At 47.2% G+C, this 27133-nt stretch overlaps 1 protein-coding gene across 2 annotated transcripts in view; it reads right to left on the reverse strand.

Annotated features, from left to right (window-relative positions):
* The window catches only part of SCHIP1 (schwannomin interacting protein 1), a 128646-nt gene extending 102009 nt beyond the window's left edge, over positions 1-26637 (reverse strand). The window contains exon 1 of one of the 2 annotated variants that reach the window (XM_065747865.1): positions 26437-26637. In XM_065747865.1, the coding sequence (XP_065603937.1) occupies positions 26437-26505 (69 nt within the window). In that variant the 5' untranslated portion in view covers positions 26506-26637. Of the gene's footprint in view, positions 1-6390; positions 6401-26436 lie in introns of those variants that run through there. The other variant, XM_065747866.1, reaches the window with a different exon arrangement.
* Positions 26638-27133: the final 496 nt, after the last annotated feature.

The raw sequence follows: 27133 nt of genomic DNA on the forward strand, positions 1-27133 counted from the left end.
AAGAGATTCTGAACAGCAACAAATATTGGCCTTTAGACTTCACATCTGCCAGTTATCCTCTGCAAACAGAGAAAGCCAGAAATATATTTCCCATTAGAAGTGTGAAATGAGAAACCTCACTTAACGTGGAGCTGGAAAACAAGTGCAAGTTCTTCTTAATGCCAACACATCAACAGCTGAGCCCACCTCCAGCACACAGAGCTCTGCTCCACATCACCTGGGCCAGTCTTCCCTTTTCCCAATTTGCTCTTCCAGTACTCTCACCCTTTCTTCGATGGCCTAAAGCTACTCCAAAATGCACCTTTGGGATTCACACTAGAGCCCTGGGGACAAACTCCGGCCTGAGGAAATGAGAGCTGCCGTTCCATTTCTTATTACTGCATTTGGAAGCTTGATCTTTTGTACTGATGAGAGGAGCTTTACTTCACTCAGGAAGGATGTTTCAGCAGGAAGCACCACGTGAAAGAAATGGACAAAGCTCGGTCTGGCTTTAATATATCCCAAAAGCGCTCAGAAACGGGAAAAAAAATGCTGCTGTGCTGTACCACTGCTGGTAGCAGCCAGGGCTGTGCAAGAGCTTATAAGATGTGAATTGCTAGGAGCACCTAAGGAGGTGAACAGTCCTCTTAAAGTGAGAGAAACACATCTCTGCAAACAATTTGTAGCAGAGATGGCTCACCTCCCAGTGAGTAACGTCACAGAATCATTCTGGTTGAGAAAGACCTCCAGGATCCTCAACCCAACCCCAGCCCACCCCACTGTACCCATAAACACATCCCCATGGTTCCTGAGCTCCTCCAGGGACAGTGACTTCCCCCTCCCACTCCCTGGTCAGCTGTGCCAAAGCATCACCGCTCTTTCAGAGAAGAAATTCTTCTTAATTCCTATGATCTTGGTAACTCTTTGACCAAGAACTTTCCATTAGCAGATGTACCAACCTCCTTAATGAAATTCTAAATGCATGAGAGCTTGAGTTTTGGAGGAAAGGTCACTCCTGTGCAGCCATTACTCAGCTACACTTAATTGTGCTTTGGTAAGTAGGTTAACAAAATCTCATTGCTCAAAAAGCCTTAGGAACGACTCTGCTTTCTTCACTTTGCACTCCATGCTCCTAGAGAGCCCAGGTATGTAATTTTCTCAGAGGAGAAATGCCATTTGGAAATTAGCTCAAGTGATGCAATTGTCTTCCAATAACAGCAGCAACTTGTAGCATCTGATGCCTGACGACCTTCACAGCTGCAGCTTCATCCCAGAGAAGGGCACAAAAACAAATGGGGAACAAGAGGTCCTGCAGCTGGCGACACGGGCACATCCACGGTGAGCCACTCAGCAGCAGGAACAGCCCACAGAGAACACTGCATTGGTCGTCCCTCACTGTTCCATAGCTTGTGCCACCCTGATCCTACCTGCACCCACTCCCAAACAGCAATCCAGCTCATCAGGCTGTTGGTTGAGGTGTGACCACCTTTCATAAGTTCATAAGTTCATAAGTTCATAAGGTTGGAAAGGACCTATAAGATCATCTAGTCCAACCATCCTCCTATCACTATCTCTACCCAACTACTAAATTAAGTCCTTTAGCACCTCATCTAAACGCTTCTTGAACAGCGCTAGGGATGGTGCCTCAACCACCTCCCTAGGCAGGCCATTCCAGTGCCTGACCACTGCCACCTGCCACCTGCCAGCAGGCAGCAAGTGCACTCACCACTCAGTGCTGCTGAAAGGTCTCTGGTCGAATGCTCCTGGGATGCTGCCCAGGATGCTGAGAGAAAGAGGAAGCTCAGCCACCTTTGGTGCTGCAGAAACCGATGTGAGGGTATCTGCCAAGAGCCAACCTGATATAAGTGTCAGCGTGCCCTAATTTGTTTCACACTTATTAATACGAAATTAACACACCACAGTTAGGACTCACTAACACAGGTGAACGTATGGCAGAACGGAGAAGAAAAACTCATTCTGCAACAATTTCCCTCATCTCTGGTAGTTCTCAGTTCTATCAATTCACCTTTTTCTTCAGAGCTTCTCAAAACACACCGATCTGACCAGGAACCACTTGTGCTCTGTAACCAGAAGCTCTGCCCTGACCAGCTGCAGCCACAGATGCCTCTGGCCATGAGCCACAGCCGTGATCGCTTGCTGCTAAGGGCACACACTGATTGCCAGCAGCTGGAGCAGGGCATGCTCCACCATTTATCCAGCAGGAAAGCTGGAGCTGTAGAAGGACAATGTTCCCCAGAGGACATCCAGCAAAAGCACACCCAAAGGTTATCAAAAATCATTATCAGGCTTTACAGCAGCGCACCACATCACGTCTTCTCAAATGCTGCTGTAAAGCAACTTGCAAGAAGTTCATCTGCAGTTTGGTTGACTGCAGGTAACGCTACAACCTTGCCACAAGGCACAGCTCCACCCAATGTACCTTCAGCATGGGAGAAGAAAATGCTTTGCCCTGAAACTCCAGAGGGAACCAAACCCCTGTTCCTGCCCTCAAGTCTGCCTGTGCACCTCGCTGTGGGCAGAGCCCACATCTCTCCTGACACCAGCACCTCTCTGCCTAGAGGACGTTCCTATACAACAAGTTATGTGTTTTTTCCCCCAGTACACTTTAAGAGGCAAACACGAAAGACAGATCTATAGAAGATGCACATCCTGAAAGCAGGCACAGCACTCACATTCTTGACCCACCAAGATGAGAAAAGCAGCTTCTTACCTGACCTTCCCCACTTCCACTCAAGCACAACAGTAAAACAGAAAACACAGGCCAGCTTCAGCAGCAAAAGGACAACGCTGCGGCCTCCCTGCTCCTGGAAGCACTGGTTCTGAGTGGGGAGTATGGGTTGGGTGGAGGTGCTGCAGCTGGGCAATCAGGCTCCTGTGCCCCAGCTGAGCTAATTACAGCAAGGGCAGCTGCAGCAACGAGTGGTCACAGCAGAACCCTGCAGCAGAAACATCTCCTGGTTCTGGCTCAAAGCACAGAGGTACAGGAGAGGCTTTCATACAGCCCTGGGAGCTGAACTAAGAACTGCTGCAAAACCATACCACGTGGGAGCAGTTTGCTGTGAATGCCTTCAGCAGCTCAGCTGTTTCCAGATGCACCAGCTGAAATTGGGCGTGGAGGGTGGAAGGCACCTATCTCCACATCCAGAGGGTGTGTGCAGAGCATCAGATACAAAAACATCTGCATTTCTGTGCATGAACTACTGGAGGACCCGACCGTGTACTCCTGTTGTTATCGGTCTGATTCCTTGCCAGGAATGCTGCACGGCAGCATGGTGTTGAAATGCACCTCAGCTACTCCTCGTGTTTAACAGTCCTGCTGAACACCTAGATTTTATAGGTGTATTAAACACTTATAATTTAATAGCCCTATTTAAACACCTCATTGAATTCTGAAAATAACTTTGAGTTTTACTACAAATTTCTTTTGCCACAGAATGGGAATAGAGACTTAAAAAATGAGTTGAGTTGCCTGATCCAATATGTGTCACATTCATTTGGATACAGAGCTTGTCACAGCTCTTTTTCAGTGCTTAAATAGTAAAGTTTCATTTGCCTCCCTGTAGAGGTTATTTTGCATATCATCAAAAAAACACATACAACAGGAAAATTTTCCTACATTCAGCGTAACTCTGCCTTTATCATCTTACTCATTACATCTCTTCATGCCACGCTAAGTAATTCCTCTCCCTGCCTCGAAGACCATACAGTTTCAGACTGGTGAGTGGTTTCCTCTCCTCACCCCTTGCTTTGTAGCCCAGTTACATGCATTTCACCCACTGTGCCTACCCCAACCAGCTCCTCCGAGCCCACAGGGCCAGCAGGATCACTGGCCAGAGCTGAGGAGCACCCTTCCAGGTGATGCTCAGAGCCCAGTGCAGGTTCCAAAGGCTGCCACCGTCCCTTTGAAGCCTACAGCTCTGAGGTGCTCCCACCAACAGGACGCAAACTGCCTGGGAATGCATCCAGCCCTACAGCTTTGTCCAGTGCTGAAGAAGGCAGAAGAGGAAAAGAAGAAGAGAGAATCATTATTCTTGCCTAGTAGAAATTCTCCTAAATGCTGCTTCTGCTCAAAAGCACATTGTACTCTTCAAAGGAACTGACCCTATTAAAAGAAAACATCCCCAAATGTATGATCTGCTGAGTTTGGTGAGAGCAGCACTTGCTTCATCTGCCTCACAACCTCACAACCAAACTCCACATGAATTCCACAGACATCACTGCTGTGTGACACACTGATCCACCGCAACACAGCTGCTTTTGCATACTGTATTTACTCACCAAGTGTGCTCTGGTGTTTCGGCCTGGATAAATGTACTGGCTGCTCTTGGGTTGGCACTGAGCTCTGCATGGCCATCCCAGACTGCCCAGCCCCAGCAGCTGGATGTGTGTGCACGGCCACTGCCCACCGTGGTGAGCACAGCCCAGGCTTCCCAGACAGAGAAAGTGATAAATACTGGGTTTGCTGGGAAGCTGCCATGAGGGTCTGTGTAACAGCTATGGCCATTTTGAAACCATGCTCAGAGAACATACCAACAATGCCATTTACTACAGTATTTTCTTTGGCACCCAGGGAAATTGCTGAAAGCCCATAAGTTTTCCTTGAATTCAATCCCATTCCTGCACTCTGGGTCTATCCAGACTTTTTAATACAAAACAGATGAGCTCACCATTTGGCTTTTGGTTAGTCCCCTTGGTTCTGCCAAGGTTACACGAGTCCACCAATGCAAGGGTGAGAACCTGTGGGACTTTTGAGCACACAGAGCACGCTTCTCAGAGTGTGGATTTTAAAGCATGAGAAGGTCACATATGGCATTTGTGCTCTGAAATGCACTGTCCAAGCAAGTGAGAAAACTCTGTGGCACCATACACGAGGCTTTGCAGTTCTGTTTGTGAACACACGGTGAATTCCAGCACCTTACTACCAAGGTAAATTCTTTATGTACTTTTCTTATTTATAAGACCACCCACAGAAGCTGTCATCCAAAAGGCTGAAAAACATGAAGCAGGCAGTAAAGGGAATCAAAATATATTCAGCTGCAGGCAAATTAGATATTCCTAATGCATTCTGTTTTCCTGTGCAATTTAGCAAATGAGTTTACATGGTCTGACAAGTTGTCCTGGAAAACATAAAAGCTCAGATTAATTTTACCTTTGTAGGGATTACAATTCAATATTCGCTTATTTACATCCACCCACACCACAGCTAAGAGCCGTATCTCCTGAGCCCTGTCAGATCCATCAATACCGACTGAAGGAAGGGAGGCAGGGGGATGCCACGCGGTGCAGGGCAGCACGCAGCCTCACGCACTGCCTGGAGCTGCCCCACAGCCTCGAGCAGCTTTAACCCCCACGTGCCGTCTCCCCGCAGAGCTCACAGCACCCAGCTTTGTTTGCTGCCCCGTGGGGTTCACGTATACCCGTGCCGACCACCACGTCCTGATGGACAGCTTTTTAATGATGTGGACAGCACTGAAGTGGTCTGTTTGGAGGGAGAGGAAAACGGAACAGCGTTGCGGGCAATTTCTTTGCTGTGGTGAGATGATGTATGGCTTTGCACCAGGTGTAAAGACAACATCAGCTGTTCCTGGGGGAAGTGCTTCTAAGGGAAGGAACTCAACATCTGCTCTTAACTGAGCTCTGATGCTAAATGCATACAACTGCTCCCTGAACTACACCTCTGCCTGCAGCAACTACTGTCTTCAGAATGACAAAAAAAAAAAAAGATAATAAATCCAAGATTAATTAGCTCATTCCTTTGACCACTGTTGTGGTCAGGATTGGTCTGGACAGCATTTCCTGGATGACTTTGTATGGACCCGCACTGCACACGACAAATCCATCAGGTTTTGCACGTGGATGAGGAGCCAAACTCGGGCTGCAGGACCCTCCGTCGAGCTGCTTGCTGCTGGGGGCACACACGGAGAGCACCACCACTAAAAGCCCCACGGGGTCAACCCCATTTTGTTCCCAATAACAGCCGAGCCAAAACGAAAGGGCAGTTAAACCTGGAGGAATCCCACGGCAGCAGCATGGCCACTGCTCTCTGAATTTTCCATCACCTCCACTAAATTGTTATCACGCGAAGACGACACTTTCCTTCCCGAGCCTACAGCATAACGTGGTCTGAAATTCCAGCTTCCCCGCGAACTTACCGCAGCCCTGCACGCACCGCAAAGCACAGCTGCTGATCTGTGCTCGTGCGAGCTCCTTCTCTCAGGGAAGTGCTGCTTGATGTGAGATTCCTGGAGGGAAACCTGCCCGCAAGTCAAACGAGCAGCGTCCGCGTCCGACAGGCACCCACCCCCCCCCGGCATCGCCTCGCTTTAATTAGTTGGAAGGAAACTCGTCTCTCGGAGCTGCGGTATGTAGGTAGGAAACGCCATACGTTACCAGCCGCATCGCCAAGTTCCCCGTCACCTGCAGGGAAAGGAGGGAGCGTTCCCGCAGCGCGCCGTGCCCGCAATGCCAGCTGCACACCGCGGAGCTCGGCTCACTCTGTCGGCATCGGGAAAGCTCAAAGAGGGGAAAAAAAAAGCGAGAGAGAGAGAGAGAGAGAGAGAGAAAGGCAGAGCGCGAGCGAGCACGCAGCCCACAGACAGAGATGAGAAACTTCTGGCAACTCTCCAGCGCAGGGATGGAGCCGCTGCCGTTGAGAGGCACGGGGTGATGGAAACGAGGGGAAATTCGGTGGTAGGGATGGGCCGGAGCTTGCACAGTGATGTGCAGGAGGGAGCCAGCACCACGCCGCACACACACACACACACACACATCTATCTGTGAGCACAAACTTGGAATGGATCATTCCACCGTGCTGTGCAGGTTATCAAATCCAGCGCAGGGGAAACTCACGTTCCCTTTACATCCCAAAGTGGATTCACAGCAGTTCGTGATGCTGTTTAGGCACAGCAACAATTTGGTTTTCAGCATTTTCCATCATACCAGGAAGCCAAAATCCATTCTGTAAAGATAACTCACATGTTTTCAAGCAGATGACAAAAGTGTCAGCACGCTGAGACTGAACTTGTCCAAATATTTCTATGTTTTCAGCCAATGGAAGCAAAACACCCGTGTCGGTAGCTGAGGGAAGCAGCAAGAGCCAGCGCCCGCCGTGATGTTGTCACAGACATGCTGCAGGAGGCACGGCCGGCCAAGACCACTAAGAATATCTGAATTTGAAGAAAATGTAAAAATCAGTGCTCTTTTCACAGTGGGTGAACGTGGTGCTCCACCCCAGCTCCACAACATGCAGCGCTGGGGCATCTCCCTGTCACGCACCGCAGAATGAATGCTAACTCAACTCCTGGAGAACACACAAGCAAACACTTTCTTGGCATGAGAAGGGAAACGAGGCTCCAAGCGGTGTGGGTCACACAGCTGAGCCAAACTCAGCTCCTTTTATTCCCTACTCCGATCACGCACTAATTTAAAATCCGGTTACAAGTTCAGACAGCGTCTTGGTAAATATAGCTACTAATAAGCACGGCTCTCAAAATTAGAAGTCAGGTTCCTGTAGCTTTGGAAGGCTTTTAATTTAGCTAACAAAGAAGAGGAAGAAGTCAAGCTAGGCTAAATAACTGGAGGGATTCTCTATTGCTTGTTTTCTTCCTATTAATAAATCAGTCCTCTGTGGGAGGAAAATCAAACGGTAACAAACAAACATGAATTCATCAGAAGGCAACGCCAAGGGAAACAGAAGATCTCCAAGACAAAGCGCAAAGTGCTCGGACCTATTTGAGGATGTGCAGAAGCAGACACAGCCTTCCTATCAGCTCAGGAGGGGTTTCATCCCTGAGGTCCTCTTCTGGATGTGCTCCAGCAGGTCTGCATCTGTGCTGAGGACTCCCCACCTGGAGCAGTGCTCCAGGTGAGGCCTCCCAGTGCAGAGCAGAGGAGCAGATCCCTTGACCAAGAACGTGTCCGTTTCAAAGCATCCTCCAAGAGAGAGCTGGTGTAAAAGCTGTCCTGTAACACCCTGCAGAGCTGTGCTCCCTCCATGCCCAGGAGGCTTTACCTGCACGGTACCCAGCGCCAGACCTGCATCATCTGCTGACCACCGGCAGGAGGAACCATTCTGCAGACACCCTGTCCTCAGCTGTGCTCCCCACTGCTGTTCGTGCATCGCTTGCCGCTGACAACGGGTTAGCTTTAGGAAAAGAAAATCACACTTTTTGACTGGAAAGATGCTGGAGCTGTCACAAGCCGTTAGGGCTGTGTGCTCCACAGTGTTTTGTGCAGGAAGAAGCACCTGCAGAGCAGCCACGGGAATATGAGCTACACAGGGGATTTTCCTGCTCTGGAGTCTAAATGACACGTTGCACTGGAAGGCTGAAATTCATACCGTGTTGGGTACATTTCTTTTTTAATTTCTCTTTTGTCTCCCAGGGTCTGAAGACAGGTCATTACCAATAGGAAATGAAAGTTGCCGTGCTGATGAAGCATGCTGTGCTCTGAGCTCAGTGTGGTTTTGTTGCCACTCTCCTGTTTGCTGCCTGGCAGCTCGCTGTGCACATCACTCACCCTTGCAGTGCAGCCCCCAGCCATGCCAACGAGGAGCTCCAGAGCTCCTGCAGTTAAGCTTGACATTCAATTATTTTTCTCACAGCAAAGACAGAACTCAGAATACCTTGGTCTGAATCTGCATTAGGTCTCTGTACCACATCCTTTATGTGCAGTTCAGGTTTCTTCCCTAGACACTGGATTTCTGCCCCTGGACACTTTTCCCCATCCCATGACTGCTCCCACCTATCTCCTGAGTGGTTCTACTGAGGTTGAAAGGGAAAGCAATATCATTTATAGAGGCAACAAGGAAGATGAGTCCTCTGCACTTCCCTCATGCTTTCAAAAATCAGGCAAGGCATTTCTGCTCAGTATTATGCACCACCAGAAGGATTTGGGCTTTAACTGCTGTTTGACATGGAGCAGGTAAGCAGGACCTCTTGTCCATGAAGCTACCAAGCCCATCTGCTTCAGAATCAGCTCCTTCCCTCTTCGTGCCCTCCTCCCACCACCAACCCCTGTAGCTCCCAAGTGACCACCAGGGGCAGGAGCAGTGCAGGCTCCCACCCCGTATGCAGTGCTGATGCCTCCTCGGAAGCCTGCAAGGCTGTGCATGGAATCATTCCATGCTTTTAGCCAGCACTGGACCTAAGAGACTTTCAATGTAATCTGTTTCTAAAAGCCTTGAAGCGCTGGCTCAGATGCGTTCATTGTGTACTAAAGAAATGGTATCCTATAAATAGCATATTAATCATTTATGGCGATCAGCTATGGCTCGAGATTTTAAGCTACACGCTCCCTGAATGCCAATGGAAGAGGAGAGCAAAGCTGCCCCCCCCCAACTCACATCCCAACCCCCTGGGGAGCTAATTAGCCAGGAAACACTTGCTGAAAAATTTCAGCAATTTCTCAGTACCGTATCTGTTTGTGATTTCAACTCTTGGCTAACGCAGCCAAACAAAAGCTACTGGACGGCTCCAACAGCCTACATCAGATTTCAAGGAACAGGCTTTAATACAGCTAAAAATGCAATTAAGGAGCTGCCTCTCTAATTCAAATATTTTGCCAAGCAGAAGTTCCCTCATCCCGCCCGCGCTCAGGCGTATCCATCCAACAAAGAACAAACCCAGCACCGGGCTCTCCTGGGCGGCACCGCTCTGGGGCGCTGATGGGAACCTGCAATTCCTTCCTCACTGCAGATCTCATTTTACATCTGCAGAATGAGGTTTCCTACAGTGCACGGAGGCTTTCAGCTTGTGCTGCTTTTCACCACAGCTCCTCACCTCTGTGTCACCCAGGGGTTTCCATGCTGTTTTCTCCTATCACACTGCCCAACATTGCTTTTTTGGTTGCTCCTACCCCCATGCAGCACCAGCAGCTACCTCCCGTGCTGATGTTTTGGCAGCATGAAATCCCCTTTCCATCCTTCCTTCAGCTTGCTGAAACCCAGTACTCAGAAACAGTACAACAGCTGAAGTGGGAAGGGGCTTTATTTTCCTCCAAACCCACAGCTGGTAGCACACAGCTAGAATTTGCTTTACAAAAGCAGAGGTAAGCAGCTCTACCTGTAATCTGCAGCTCCCCACGTCTCAGTACAGAGCCCGGGCTGACTGATGCACAAATAGAGATTTACAATGCAAAGTAAAGAATAACTGATTAAAGGGAATCCGACGCCTTTCAGGACCTTAATGAGTTGTTGGAGAAAATTAATTTCCACCTGCAATATATGCAGAGACTATGAGGAAAACTTAGAATTTAATTAATCACAGTATTAAAAAGTTATTGGATATAATTGTAAGTAAATACTGCTTAATTATTCCTCTAACACTGTGGCTAATCTCGAAGTCATTTCCCACGATGCCGTTCTCGGTTCAGGATGTTATATTCTTACCAATTCAACCGTGGCTGGACTCAGTTTTGAAATAATGGTGTGTTTTCAACATCTCCATTCTAAACTCAACACATCTGTAGCACGAAACATCCCCTTCCAGCCTCCAAGCACAGCGGTACGTGCAAAGCCCGGGCTGGCCAGGAAAGCAGCAGAAATAATGCAGCTTCACAGTCATTTCTCTCTGAAGTGAGCACTGTCATCCCTACTCCTCTTACTAGTGACATTTCTAATTAAGCCGCCTGCCCAAGACCCATTTCAGCAACGTTTCCCCCTGAATTTATGGTGACTCCTGCTCCATTACATCTTTACTGTGCTTTTTCATTCAAGAGGTTTCCCAGAGCCATGGTTAACAGAAATCTGAGTGAATGATAGATATTTTCTAAGCTCATCTATCTTAAAGATGTTTACTTCGAAAGCCCCTGCGCTGTGCAAGGGGGAAGCCCTCAGGAAGCACAATGAGATGCCCCTGCTTGATCCAAGTGCAACCCCGACTGACTCCCATAGGGCTTACCTCAAACCACGTCATGGTGTTTGTCAGACCTAAGCGAGAGTGAATGGAGATCTTCAAACTACTGCCCTGGTTCCTTAAGTACAACAGCACTTAAGGTCTTCCAAATGCCCTTTCGGATTCCTTTCAGGAGTGCAGCACTGCAGCAGAACGGAGCCTTGCCAGAGAACCCGGGGTCTCAAGCCTGGAGGCAGCAGTTAGCAGGGTGTTACTGAAGGGCTTCTGGCTGCTGCTGGGAGACAAAGCCCCTCAACAACTGAGTTGAGACATCACTGGACACGCGTAGCTACCCACTGGTGTTTAGAGCAGACCTGCCCACTGGCTCTATTGCTTTATGACATAAAGTCCACCATCTTTTCCGATTTTTTGCTTGAAAGTTCATCTGGAGAAATTAATCATCATCTTATTTACATACTAAACCTTCACAGAGGAGAACAAGCAGTCAGAAAGGGCACAGCACTGACCGTGTGAGCCCCTTGTGGAGGAGCCCCAGGTGCAGAGGCTCTTCCAGGTGGCCGGGAACAGCCCCTTCTCTGCCTTTCCTCCTCTTGTGGTTTTACTCCAGTTAATTATGGTTTTTAATTAGTCATTAGCAGTGCCTGAGGAATAAGATAAACGGTCTCTTCTGATTTGTAAAATTTCAAAGATTGCATCTAAACCATGGAAAACCTCAGATTATTACTGCTAATTGCACTGCTGGCAGCCAGTCAGCTCCGGGCTGCCCTGGGAGCCTATGGGAAACCCCGAGGAGCTGTAGGCACTGTGGGAACGGACAGGGATCCTCACCAGCCACACACAAACTCAATGCGATGCACGAGAACTCCGTGATCAAAACCGATGCTCTGTGTGTAGAACCATCACCCACATAAAACAACTTCGAACCGGTGAAGGAAATCAATGTCTCTTCCTTTGACACATCAAAATTAAACACTCTGCATAGAGTTTACTCAGTGATCCTCGTGGGTCCCTTGCAGCTCAGGCTCTGGACTCCAAGGAATGCCACGACTGCTGGGCAGTTCCCCTGGGTGAGGCCAGGAATACAACGCGGTGGCTGGTATGTAATAGCTGTCTCTCTTGCGAGGAACGAAGAGCCATTTGTGGAATTTCAGCATGCAGGAAGACTAACACGTCTATTAAAAGAAAAATGTGAACTCTGGGTCTCTCATCAGGGACTCGTTTAAATGCAATTTTGCTAAATTAGCTGCAGTAAGGAGCCAGTGGAGGAAGGCTAACTGTAAACCCAGATAAAATAGTACTTCTTTGATAACAGCAATTCATATTAAAGGACTCCAGTGGATAATAAGTCATTAATAGGCAAACATTATTTTAATCCAATGTATCTTAACGCAAGCTCAGAACTCAGCATCTGCTTCTGCAGCTGGCAAACTGAGATGTTCCCATATTTCACTGATGAATTCCAAATGCGTCACTGACATTTAAGACACGGGAACTTCCCAAAAGGCAAGAATGCCTGGGAAATGGGATATGAGACACTGCATGGCTACCAAATGGGAGGAGGTCAGCGCAATACCTTCCTGTGATTGACTGCTGCTTCTATAGGAGGGTCGGCCAGATTTTGGTAAGGCACTCACTATGTGGTAAACGAGATAAATGGGAGAAAAGGAAAGGGCTGCTGGCTGTAAACCACGCTTACTCAAGACCTATTAGGACAACACAGAATGAAAATAGCTGGCCCTTCACGTGGCTGCTGTATTAGGGTTCCAAACACACCTTTCCTGACTGCTGCACATCTCAGTTGTATTTGTCACCTTCTGGATTTCACTGTGAAAAGGACTCTTAATTCTTTAGAAATGTTCCTCCCGTGACTTTTTGAAACGTAAGGATGGCAACAGTTGAAGACAAAAAGGCTTGAAAAGCATTGGGTGCTTACTAATGACAACCACAAAAGATTAAATTTTCAACGTCATTAGCCAGCGACAGGTCAATAAAATCCCTAAACCAGATGGCTTCCCAACTGAGTTTTCCAAGAAATTCAGTAATTATAGGAAGCACCCTTAGAGATACTCAGCTCTTCTTTTTAATGGAACTGCATTAATTCCAGATCCTGCAAGAAAGACCATGGCCAGCCTTAGCAAACTGAACAAAGACCCGTTTCTGCGTGCCTCTTCACACCCATCACCCCTGCAAGAAACTCTCCCTTATCTAAGGCTAAAATCAATACGTTAATCCATACGGATCAGCCCGGATTAATGCGAGAGACTGCTTTCACATCACAGCACCGACAGATCTTCCTAGAGGCAATCTTTTACCACATGCTATGTGACGGGCTAAAAAATACAAATCATCGTTTCAGCCGGATGAAAACACAAAAGTATTTCTACTTGCATGTGTGTGTCAGGAAGCAGATCTTTTGCCACCTCCCCCAGGTGGTGTGGAAGGACTCCATGCTGCCCCGAGGTTGGGGTGCCCCAGGCCTCAGCCCTGCCCATCTCTGCTCTAGGTTCAACAAAACACGGGACCTCTGTCACTCCTCACACATACCTCTCATCCTCCAGACCTTTCCCCATCTTTGCAGCCCTCCTCTGGATGCTCTCCCAGTGATGACAACCCTCCACAGATACTAACACTGGAAGTGCAAATTGCCAGCACCAGATGGGTCTGTGCAGCCAGGCTGCTTCTGCAAACTGTAAGGAAACACCATGAAGTGCTGGAGGTGACCTGCACACTTTGCAGGCTCCTGCTAGTCAGGATTTGGGCCATTTTATTGAAGAAATTCTTTGCTCAGCAGCAGTTTGAATAAAACATGCCCAAAGCCTAAGCAATATTAAAGCTGTGGATTTCTGTGTTCATTCCTACAACGCTAACTTTTCACTTCACCCTCCCCCACGACAACCCCAGAAGCAATTTTCCAAGTGGATGGGAACTCCCAGGACACCAGGTCTGTCATTGTTCAAGGGGCCCTCTTCCCACACTCAGCATTGCCTCCAGCCCACTCGTGGTTTTCTACCTCCTCTATTATTTGCAGTGAACAACCTGCCCTTCCTCTGCACCACCACTCACTCTATAGAGCTCTTGGATTTTTTTTTTTTTACTGAATTTTCATTTGGAGGACTGTTTTATCATTTCTCTATCAGACCTGCCTGCCGTGCCCATATTATTGAACAATCCCTCACAAAATTACATATGAAATACTCTATTCTAAGGGTTTGGATGTGAGCCATGCGCAATACTACAAAGTCTCTCCAAAGTCAAACTCAGAAGATCAACAGTGCCCGACAGCTATGGCAGGGCTTACTCATTTTCATAATTTGCTAAATGAGTCAAGCACCACAAAGAACAGACTGAATGCTATCAACCAATGCGGGGCCAACTACAGCCGTCTCAGATATTGATAGAATGTAAATGGAAAACTAAGTACATAAAAAATAAGGATTTCCTAGAAGCAGGGTATGGGGAGGGCTTGAATAAATGTGCCTATGGATGCCTCAGAACATAAATCACCAGGGGGGTGATAACGTACAGAAGCAATGTTAAATAAAATGTTAATGCATGTATCAAAGAATATTGTGATAGCTTCTTTATTACATTTGTATCTTAGCTCGTTAAGGAAACGACCTCTCCTCCACTGTGAAGCAAGCACTACATTTATTGCTCCTGACAGTTCATCAGTGGCAAGGTGAACCAGCCCTCACTTCTGCAAATCTGTGCAACTCTCCTTACAGTGCACAATAAAGACTCGTACGCGAATCCAGCAGCGTCTGGAAGGAAGGAAGAGGTGTGATGAACTGTGGTTTGGACAATAAATCTGTGTCTGACTGATGACAGTTTGACTGTTGCATGCTAAAAAGGGCTTTGTAAACTGAAATGCAAAAGACCTGTAACTGCAGCATATATCACCAGACCGAGGCATAATCGAATTTGTTTAAATTCACAATTCCTAAGCCAGCGGTGAAGATCAAAAGAGACTTATGTTCCTGCTACTCCACCCTGTCACATCATTTATTAACGTTTTCCAGCAAAGATCTGCCCCCAGCCCCTCCACGTTTGCCATTTCCTAGAAAATAAGTTTCTTTCCAGAGCTAGAAAAGTGGGAGATGCAGCTTTTTGTTAACCTTGTTGTGCTTCACACTCAGCCTGCACAATCAGCATCTAAAGTCAAGCTCGACTCTCAAATGCCATCATCATGGCCAATCTACTGATCTGCCATTGTCTTCTGAACAAGGGGCACTAATTCCCTCCCGAGATATGAAAAGTGACATATTCCTCTGATTTGCAGCTCCTGAAGGAGACCTACAATCTCCAGCCATCCCCTACCCAGCCCTAAGAGCTCCTCCGTGGCACCTTGCAGGCCCCCAGCCCTCCCTGGTGTTCTCGTGCCAGAGAGAAGTGGCCATGGGAAGGGGCTGTCTGGCTCCTTCATTTACACCAGTAAATCAAGATGCTAAGACCAACAGCACCAGATGCTTGCTTAACACAAGCTTGCATATCAGGCTCCAGCCTGTAATTTCACTCACATGGTTGGCAATCCTGCCCACAGCAGAGGGGTTGAAACTATCTGACCCTACAACCCAAGCCATTCTATGACTCCCACAGGAGAGTTACACAGCTCCTCCAAAATCTCAACTAGAGCAGTTATCCTTCTGAGTTTCTCTGTATGGTCTTTCTCTCTCATCTTTTGTTAACATTCTTTTCCAGACCTCAAGAACTGAATCTGCAGATCTGGTGGGTGTGAGGTTATACACACAATGTACTGGTTTGTTCGTGTTCAGACCCAGCTCTCCCAAGATGGCTCACCATCAAACATCACCTACCAGTGCGTCCTGCACCAAACATGCAGATAGAACTGGACAGATGCTGAGTTCCCCTTCTGTAGGATAAAATAGGAGATTTTCGGACCAGCTAAATGTCAACATGGCTTTCCCCATCTACAAAACAAGCAGAATTCTTCCCCTTACTAATTACTTTTTCCGAAGTCTCTTCATAATTCTACCCACTGTTTTAAGTCAAGCATTTTTGTCAAGATTTTTTTTATCATCCTCCCCAATTAAGGTGAGCAATTATCCCCTCTGCCGAGCTCCTCGGCCACCTCATCGATCTCTCTTCTTCCTCCCTGAATCTAATCCTTTCAGCTTTCTGGAAGCTCACTGCTAAGACAGTGCTACACACTTCCCAGGAACTCAGCAACAGTATGTCATATCAATGCTCCACTGACATCAGCATTCCCTCTCTTTCACCCTTCAATTAATTTCAGAGACGAGGTGCACCCTATCACGACTTTGATCTCCTGCCTCCGAGGGGTCTTAAATCATTCTTCTATCATTAAAAATTTGTTTGCTCTGATATCTGTGTTTATACACGGCTGAGGAGAGCTCCGTCTCCTCCCGAAGCGATTAGCACGGCGCTGCAAAGCCTTCCCTCCGAGAACCCCTGGGGGGATGAGCATTTCCAGCCTGACACCCCCAGCACAGCCGCTCTCCCTTCCCCGTGGCAGCTGACACAGTGATGAAGCCAGAACCTAAAAGGATGCATTTTTAATGTGCATTAAGGGGAGCATGGAAATCCACATCCTCGCTAGAAAAGGCCGAAGACTGTGCTGGTAGAGGGATGGACCTCCTGACGCTAACTGCAAAACGTAACAGCACGGCTTTTGTAAAGAGAGATCTTGCAGTAGGTCAGGAATTAGCGAAGGGAATGGAATAATATTTATTCAAAAACAGCACTGTTCATCCACCATTTCTTGTTCTCGGCTGCTAAATGAACACATCCCCAACATGCAGCATTCTGCCTCATTGCACGCATCGAGTTCATAACTTCCAGCATTCACAACATTCAGGTTTATTTCTGCCGGAAAAAAATAACAGCTGCAAACGTGTTAGCTTCTGCAAACCATTATTATTTGGGAGAACGGTAACTACTTGAAAAGCATTTAATACACTTGAGAAGACTGCAAGAATAACACAGAAAAAAAATCTGCAGTATCTAAAAGAGAAAAAAATAATCTTTAAACATCGAGTGTAGATGTAGATGGAAGAATTGGCTTCCACTGTTTTCTGTTCCACCATTTACTGCTTTTCCAATTTCTGCTCCATCTATTTATCTGAACTTGAAGAGTGGGAGAAAGACAACAACCTGGATGGGGCACATGAGGCCACATCAAGGTTTTCTGGGAGGGATTACAAGGAGCGGCTTCTCAACAGAAGTCATCTTCCAGCATCTTCTTGCACTGGTGGGACAAGATGGTTTGGTCCCATTTTGGAGTCTGACCCTACGAGGCACAACGCTGCAGGCTCTCAAGCACATCCCCTTTCCTGGAGGCATCCAGTTTGGGAGCCAACAGCTTTGATGTTTTAAAAGCAAACGTTGATTCCACACACAAAACTCCTGGCATTTTCATCAACACAAAGTCATTCATGTTGTTAATCACACAGTAATTCTTTCATAATAATAACTCACTGAATCAATTTCTCACGGACTCCAGATCCAGCAGTTTAAGAGGTTGTTTGCCAGACTGCATTTTCTAACTGCACAAAGAAATGCAGCTAAACAAGATGTGCAACAGCAATAAAATGCATGTTGCTCACATATGGACTAGTTAATAATCCATGCTGTTTCTACATGCCATGTCTCATTAGAAGCATTCCATTTGTTGTGTTCAACACTAAATAAAGCCAATATCATACACTGTGCACCTCAACATCTCAGGTGTGTCCCCTGATGGGGTTTGGGTAGAGGCAGTGAGCTGGGAGATGGGAGGGAACTGCATGAAGCACAGCTCCATGCCTCTCACCTTCATCAGTCAAGCTCTGAACCAAAAACTGCCTTCAACCCTGCTGCAATAGGCTCCCTTTGGCTTTAGCCCCCACACAGGGCAGTCAGCCGACCCACTGTCATTAAATACAATTTCATTTTACAGCACACAGATGTACTCCAGTTGAGTCCTGGCCAGATTTTAATGATAATCTCTCCTAAGAGCTATTTAGCAAGTTAGAGGTGAAGTCTCATGCTGCAGCAGAGAGAAAACCAGATGCTGTGTGCATGTTTTGGTTTTCAATCACACAGCTCTGACCTTCACCTGGGATGTGGTGTCAGCCTGGACGAGCCATGACAACCCAACCACTGCCAGAACAGTGTCATCAGTGTCAGAGTGAACGGCACCAGGTGCACCTGAACCAAGCTGAAATCCCCTGGTGCCACTCAATGCCCTACAGTCAAAGGGAAGGCAAAAGAAGAAGCCAACAAATGAGGCATGAGTGCATACATGTGAAAACACACGTCACCTGCAATGCTCTATGGAAAAGAGCCTACATTTTCAGGGAAGCCACACAAGGAAAACTTAAAACTCAGATCCATGTCTGCCTTAACACCTCCCCTCACCTTCAGGCAGAGCCCTGTGGCTGCATCCTGACTGAGGTCCTTCCCTTGAGCTGCTCACAGATTTCCCAGCACAGGAACAAGGGTTCCGAGGGGCAGATGAAGCCCAAACAAGGTGTTGCTCACAGCTCCTCCTGGCACGCGAATATCTTCTCTTTCTTACAACCTCACACTGCCAAATTAATTTAATACTTACAAACACTTGCAGGGAAATAACACAGCAAGTACAGGAATTTACAGGGGACATGGAAGGAGGCTGTAATCAGAGCCATCTCCGCAGTAACACCACATAATTTCTGTGTCATCTTTCAATCACAGTTCCCTTAATGCATCCTTGAAAAATGAGGACCGTATCAGTCATGGTAGGTTTAATAGCCAGGTAGATTTATACTGGAACAAAGCCAGAGGCAATTTCCCACGTAGAATAGCAACACTGGGATTATTTTAAATGTTATTATCCTGTTCATTTTTGTTTTTTTTCACTGCATTAACAAGCTCAAGAGATTCAGCAGTACCATAGAGCTGCAGCCCTCCTCCAGGAGCTCTCTGGCACCCTCCTGCCCATGCAGCAGGGAGAGCTCAGCACAAATTTGTATGGTGAACACTTGGGGCAAGCGATGGTCAGGCGCTCCTCCAAAAACAACCCCAACAAAATAAAATGTATGTCACCTGCAATCTCAAACTTGATGTCCACTCTATTTATTTTTCCCTCTGGATTTATGTCCCTTTAAATCAATGCCCTGAAATTATAGCCTTCCCACGGGCATGCAGATCCTGTAAATCTCTACTTTATTTCTCTTGGTACCCAGCAGGCTCCTTTGGAGTTAGTGTGCAGCCAGCAACGCTGAGCTGGAGCCATCCCCTCCCTCCTGTCCCCACCATTTGGGCAGCATCCTGCATGCACCGCACACAGACCTGTATCCCAGACCCACGTTGAATCTCCCTCCCCATCCCCCAGCTCCTCCCACTTGCATTTAGCTCAGGTGTGCAACTTAATGGACAGGATAAATGGAATTTCAAAAACCAAACAGTCACGGCCTGCACATGAAGCTGGTTTCTGTCACATAAAGACTTTGCACTTGTGTAAGATGTGTTCTCTTTGAATTATTGCTCAGCCATTTCCATCCTCATGGAAGTCCTGAGCTCCAGATGTCAAACCATGGGCAGTTTGTCCTTACTGTGATGCGCCTGCTGAGGGAATGAGTGACCCGAGATGCCTATAGCAAGAACTCTGCCCTAGGGATTCTCTATCAATCTCCCATATTTTCAGCATCATTTAAACAGACCACTGTATACCTGCACACACACAGACAAACACACACTCTTGAGGAGCTTCATCAAAGGCCAGCACACACTGCCCCCATCCTCTTGTACCCACTGCAGGCTCCAGGTGGGATCTCCTATGGGATTTCTCTTTTTCCACAAACCCATCCCCCCTGGTCAGACACAGAGCCGAGCTCTCAGCCTGCACTTTGCCAGAAGCCAGGCAAGCTCAGTGCAGCAACCTGGGCTTTCTTTAAATGTCATTTTTAATATTTAATCACACCAATGGCCTCAATATTTACAGAATAAGCCATTTCATTCCGAAGTTAAATATACAGCCGCGATATTTAAGGAAACTGATTCAGAGCCACAAAAATGCAATTGCACTTGACGTGACCTAGGAATGATATCATGCACGTACACCTTTCTGCAGGGCCCTTAAGCCCTGCACTGAATGCATTACACCAAGCCAGTCTCACCTGGCATGTTTCCTGGGTAGGACTCACTGGTGCTGTGCAAGCAACCCAGAGCAGCCAGGCTTACAAAGAGAAACAAGGAAAACAGGATGCAGGTTTACAGGGGAGCTTTCATACATAAACACCTGTTGGGTGAAGCTGCCTCTGAAAATGCATTTCCTGAACCAGAAACCAAAACGCATAAAGAACAGTAAGTGAAAGAGAGGCAGTAACCAGTAAGGAATGCAGTCAGCATAACAACAGGAAGCTCCACAATGGCCAGCAAAGCACTGGGAGCAGCCACAAGTTGTCTTCTTTTGCCATAAACAAAGCCACAGCTTGCAGAAATGCTTAGGAAATGAAACCACCGCTTGCAGAAGCACTCAGGAGGAGACCAGAGACACATAAACTGCAGTTCTATTTAACAGGGATGTGGAAAACTGTCAAATGTTTTATCACCCGTGGCAGTCGGGGCATGATACGTGCTGATATCAGCCAAAGACTGTAATGCAACAGCATAAAGTCTTATTGGAAAGAGAAAGGGAGCCAGAAATCTTGGCTAGCAATCGCTCCTACCTTTGTAACGAGTTTCTGCGCCAGTAGGGGTGAAATTGCATGCCAAAATCACATGTAATTTATCCCTTGTTTAAGCACACACTGGCAACACAATTACTATTTTCAGACTCACAGAGCTTAACTTATCAGCGTCCTGTCGAACAAAAGCGCTCTCCTTCCCCGGAACGCGGCTTTAACGAGCGGTGCAATCCTGCCCACAGCAGCACACCGCACACCCAAAGTCCACCCAAAACACACCGACTTGCTGGGGAACTAAACTCCTTAGGCTCCTTGAAAGAAAGGTGGGGGGAGTTAAGTTTACCTTCAGAAACACATATCGAGATAAACAAGCACTTCTTGAATGCAGAGATTAATTAATAAGAATGACGTACGATGCAAATAACTTCTGGGGACGCAAAACTAGCAGCTGCCCCATACACCTCACATAGTGCTGAAGTCGTTTCCCTCTAAGTTTTGCCCATGCATAACACTGGGGTGGTTCCATGTCACCTGAACCCAAGCCACCTGTAGCATGGGCCAACCTCCATCCTGGTCTCGTTACACTATGTGGCCATAGGAAAATTTTGGCTTGCTTCAGCCTGCATCGCTGCTAGAGATGCTGTGGGCACAGAAAGAAGAAAAACATCAGGCACCCTCATATTTCAGCACGGGCTAAAGCTACAAGGCACGCCGTTCCCCTGCAATGTTACTATGGTGATTTCTATGCAGACAAGACACCACCATGGTTCATACAGCTGTGGTCATGAGCCAAAGCTCACAAGCCAGATTCTAATCTGTCCATTAAACAATACCAGGGTTTGTGAATAATAATCAAAAAGCAATTACACAACAGATAGACTATCAGAGCTCACCCCACTAAGCATGAAGGTCAAATACATCACATTAACTAGGTATCTGCCCGCCAAAAACCCACAGCCTGGTGGACAGAATCATTACTTCTGGAGTTATTAATAACGGAGAGGATTGCCAGCACTGCTTCATTTACTTAAACCAACATGAAATGGCATAAATATTGCACTAAATCACACACAAACGACCTGCACGCAGGAGATCGAACTGTATGAAACTACTGAGCCGCAGAAAATGTATCTGTATATATGTTACATATACTTTCTGTACTGCAAAGACACAGTGAATTTTTCTAACTGTCCAAAGCTCCTCATTACCGAGAATTTAGGAGCCAAGTGTACTACTCATTTTGCCAGTTTGTGCTATACTGCAAATCAGTCTTTGATTACAGGGGGTTTGTGATGTGGGAAGATGCTGTGGCTGCATGTTGGTTGCCATTTGGGCTGTTTGTGCTTTGTTGCTGCCCTGGAATCTTCCTCATCTGCTTTCTGCCAAGGGGTAAATCTCTGCAAAGCTCCAGAAGGACTTGCATGGGTCTCCCACCCAGAGCTATGCATTCAAAATAAAGAAAGGAGGAAAAAAACCCAACAAAGCCATAGAGCTCTGAAATCCCTTCTGGCAAAGGCTCGAGCCTTGCTGAGCAGGAAGGATGAGCACCAAGTCCCTGAGCTTGAACCTCTGGCTCACAAAGCACTCTTTTCTCACCTAATCCCAGCCTGCAGCATTCACGCATGAGCAACTAAAGAAAGTGGCTCTGTAACAAGGAAATCACACAGGATGCAACTGCAGATGAAGAGAAACACATGGATAGCCGAGATGATGGAACTGCAGCCTGCAGGATGAGCAAGAACCTGCTGTCACTCTAACAGAAGCAACTGCCCTGGAGCCTTCGATGATTAACTGCCACAACCTCTGCCCCTATCGCTCTCCCCAGTTCTTTGCTCCTGGGTGACACAGGATGGGGTGGCCCCAGCTCAGGGCACACTGCAGCCTCGTCCCAGGGACAGGATGCTGAGCCGCAGGATAAATGCCGGCGCACCAAAAACGTATGTAATTTCATTACTTGAGTGACAGAAACCTATTCACTGCTTACACTGGGCCTGCTATTAAAGCAATTACCTGGGATCAATGCAATACAGCAGCAGGATTTAAATCTTGCCTCGCAGCAAGGCAGAGGAACTGCTCCTCCAGGCAGGTCAAACCCATAACGCTTTGTTCCCTCCGTGCAACCTCTGCCGAGTCCTTGGCCACAGACCTAGATAAAAACACCCTTAAAGTAAACAGCTGGGTTGTGTTGCTGCTGCAGGAAGCGTGCAGCATGATGCCAGGTGAGCATCAGCTCCCCCTGACAGCAAGCACCCCAAAGACAGCTGGTAGGTGCCAGGAGGATGAAAATTAATATTATTATTTTTTAATGGGAACCCAGCCACCCAGGCTGCGCTGTCTTGCCCAAGTTTGGGGTTTTTCTGCCACTTCTCTCTATTCTCACAATCTTTTTGGATTGCCAGGTACACCTGGGTTTGCCAAGAACATGCCACAGACAACTTTTGATATTGAGTCTCTATCCCAAGCAAGTGCCTTTCAGGATGTCCTGTAACACCTGGGCACTGTAAAGCAGGAAGCCATAAAAATAATCAATCACAATTTCAGAGTTCTCCAAGCTCTCTGTTATTCAGCATTTCTTGTCTGCTGGCACAGGGCTCAGGGCTCTCCTTCCCTCCTCCCTCCCTAAGCCCTGCAGACAGCAGCAGCCTGCAGACACTTCCCAGCAGCGTATCTGCAAACCTCAGGCATGTTACAACAGTGGCAAATTTCTGCCATGTGCAAAGATCAAGGTAGCTTTAAAACAGAGGCCGTGGCCTGCAGCAGATACCATCAGAAGCTTTTGCTAGGCTACAGCTTATTTTATCATCAGGCTGGGGACGCAAGGCATGCACAGTGAAAGAAGGCATAAGAATGCAATGGAGGAAGCTCTGGTGGGATTCTGCAGGAGGCAGACTCGGCTGCAGGAGCCCAGCAACGACAGGAGGGAAGGGTGCTATCAAAACAAACAGCTATGCAGCAAGGTGAGCAGATGAAAGATTGCTCTCCTACAGCAGACGGTGCAGATGTTTGCCTTTAACCATCTTCCATATGCTTCCAAACCAAGCAGCTCTCCAGCTTCGTTGTGCTGGAAATGCCGCTCTATGGCTGCACCAATGCAGACATGTGGCAAACTCTGCATCTCCATCACGGTGCTCAGCGTCACTCCTGCTAGGGGAGGAAACAACCTGCAGTGCCTGCCCATGTCAGGAGGGGAGCCTCAGCCCAAAGAACCAGCGGGAGAGGGGACACACAGTGGGTTGGAGGCCTGATGCCAAGGCTTGTGATAGCCAACCACTGCCAGAGAGCTCCTCAGCCCCCATCCCAACACCATCCCTGAACAAACACCCCCAACCCATGGGGGCACAGGCTGGAACCCCACCAGCACAGCCAGGAAGCCAGCAGTGCCAAACAGGACAGAAGAACCACGGCAGCAGAGCCTGGTCACAGCCTGCTTCTCATCACAGCAGCCTTGCAGCACTGGGAGCTGGCATGAACGGATGATGAGAGCGTTCATCTGGGCTCTGTCCAACTCAGTGAGCTGGATACCTGGTGCCTCCTCTGCACAGATCGATTTTTGCACCGAGTTTACGAGGAGTAATTAATATTCCTTCAGAATTAAGCAGAATACGATTCCCAATGCATGAAGATGTTTATTATTTATTCATATTTAAGGCTTGTTAGATTAATCTATTTTAAATTACTGCATGCTGCCAGGCACAATTATTATAATCTATTGGGATAATTTCAGTGCTTTATTTCCCTCCAGTGCAACCTTGCAGAAGGTGCGTGCTGCTTCTCAGCTGCTCAGTAAAGCAAGCCCTGCTGCTGAGAAGCATGGCTGTCACTGAGATGTGGGCAGCTCAGGCCTCACCCTGAGCAGTGGGAAGTGATGAGCATCCCCTGGTGATGCCAGGAAACCCCAAAGGATCCAAGAAACCCCACAGCATCTTCCTGTCTCTGGGCACGAACACCTACTGCTGACATTTAGCAGAAGCAGTGCTTGGAGCAAGGGGGTGAGAACGTGGCAATAAAGTCCTTGGCTCCGTGCTGTGCAAAAGACTTCATCTCATTGCTTTTTTTTTTTTTTTTTTTAAGAAAAAAAAACCCTAAATACTTGCTTAAAAGCTGCAGTAACTGTTATTACATTTAATTGATACCCTCAAGGGCTCAAAGCTTTTATGAAATTTAATTATTTTCCATCAGGGCTTGCATGGGAAAGGTGCAATTACAGCAGAAAAGGCTGCTGCTCACAGAGAGCAGCCCCGTGCCAATGCCCCCCAGCTGCACCACCAGGCCCATCCCCACTGCAGCGCTCACACATCTCTGCTCATTTTGGCCCTTACATAATAATTCAAAATAAAACAGACCAATCTAACTCAACAATGGGCATATCACTCCGTGTATGAAGTTGCCACCATCAAGCAAGCATTCACTCAGGGATGCCTCCCAGCACTACTGGACCAAGTGGTTCCAGAAATGGGATTCCCCGTGCCTGAGACGGGCCTGGGGCAGATCCTTGCCTCATCAGTAGAACAAAGGAAATCATGCCTGGCTGCAAACCTTCACACCCATGCCTGTACAGCTCCATAAATAACACTTTCTCACCTCTGAGAAGCCCCCTGCTTTCACTGACACACAGAGGAGAGCACGCCGTGTGCTGACGTGGGAGGAACGAAAGCCAAGGGCATGCTTTGAAACTGCAGGGGTGGGCTGCGAGCCCTCCCCAGGAGGACTCACACTGCAAACCCTTTTGAACCGAGCTGCTTAATCAGAATCTCCTGAGAGCAAATGCAGCCAGGAGGAAGAGAGAGCAACTTTCTAATATAAAAGAAAAAAAGACCTCCTTTGAGTAAAACAAATGGTTCTCTAACAAAGAACATCCTGGGGACGGGAAGACAATGTCTTGCTTTTGATGCTACAATACTGCATTTGAGATTAATGGCTTCACAGCAAAGATTTTACCCCAATTATAAATCTCCCTTAGCAAGTCACAAAATATAATTTAGTCTTCACTAACAGCACACTAAACTTCAGCTCTGCTTTCACTGCAAGTTTTCAGGCAGAGAATTTAAGAGCGATCTCACAAGATTATTTCAGCGTGCCTATTGAATCTTAGCTTCTGACACTGGGGGCATATCCCATCAGCAATAAGCAAATAACACTGGGGTGTTTACACTGTTCTCCCATGTGGAGTTATCTCCATTTTCCTCTATACTTATGAACAGTGGAGGAAATTCCTGCACTCACTAGGGCCAAACTCTCAAGAGGCCAAAAAGTGACCATGAAACTCTGATCCAACCAAAGCCACCGTGCAGATTCTGCCCAGGTTTGAAGGGAAATGACCCAAGTCCAAAGAAAATGCTGCAGCCAAGAGGACCCCTCCTTCATGCTGCGTTAGGTCCCCAGACCCCACTGCAATGTGGAGTCAAAATCACCACTTTCAAAGCAATGGCTTTTTCCTCCGGGACGTTCGACCAAGCAGACACAAAACACATCCAATATTTCTGACACCCAGCAAGCTGTTATTTTAAACACAGTTTCAATAAACTACAAAAGTTGATACTGTTAGGGGCTTGGAAATATACGATCTCATTAAAAAACGCTGGCACTTAGAAAGATCTCCAGTGGCCAATCACCGCTCGGGGAGTGCTGTAATTTATAACGTTGATCCCCACAGCTAAACCATTTAATCTGATAATAAACATCAATCACTGACTTTTACGGCACCATTTTGCAGCCTGAGCAGAAAACCTTGCTCCTGCGGACAAATTAGGAACCCCTAAGTGACTCTTGCAAATAAATACTGACTTTAATATTCAGCAGTATAATTCCACGGGATCAATTTATTATTTAAGCACTACTGGAGCTAGGAAAAAGTTTGGAACTACAGAAGTATCTACAGCCACAACTCAGTGCAGCGTAACAGCATCTGGCGTGCTGGAGCCTGCCTACCCAGCAGCTCAGTGACTGCACACGCTTACCTTTATGTCTGTTGCAGTTGTCATCAGAAAGTTATTAAGTGTGTCCAGATATTCTGCATGACAGCCCATAAGTCACCATTAAAAATGATGCTAGATCCTATTTTTCTCCCATGCAGGCTCTGCGTTGGCTCGAGGTACCAATCCACAGCCTACCCCACTCCATAGCAGGGGAAATGGATCAGCCAGGCGTAATACATCGTACGATGGACAACTGCCAGAAAAAACAAATCAGATGGAGTCCATTAATACGTAATGATGCCCAAGCTACCATTAATTCAAATGCTCTTTCCCAGCCAGAGTGCTATTTAAGAAGTAACTGAAATAATGATTTTCCTATGGGCACACCAAACGTCATCACAGCTTCGTGCAGTGATTCTTGCAGGCAGCAGGACAAGGCAGCTTTTCAGGACAGTTTCCAAAATATTTTTCTGTAAACTAATAATTTCCAATATAGGAAGACATGTCTTAATTAAGGTAAATTATCCCTAAAAGTTCCACTTCAAGTAAAGATAGAAAATTATGAACCACGTGAAGACCCTTCCCATGAATACTTCCAAGAGCAAAGCAGGTAGTCAGCAGTGAGAACACAGATCCATCACTTACACTATCTTCAGTAGGATTAGCTGTGTTTCTGTTTCAAAAAAGGTAAATCCGGTTTAAATTTTGTTGTCCCAGAGTGCACTTAGCAGAAATAATG

This window comes from Cyrtonyx montezumae, unplaced genomic scaffold (genome assembly GCF_038088225.1).
Source record: "Cyrtonyx montezumae isolate F1298 unplaced genomic scaffold, pur_monq_1.0 scaffold_5, whole genome shotgun sequence".
Taxonomy (NCBI): domain Eukaryota; kingdom Metazoa; phylum Chordata; class Aves; order Galliformes; family Odontophoridae; genus Cyrtonyx; species Cyrtonyx montezumae.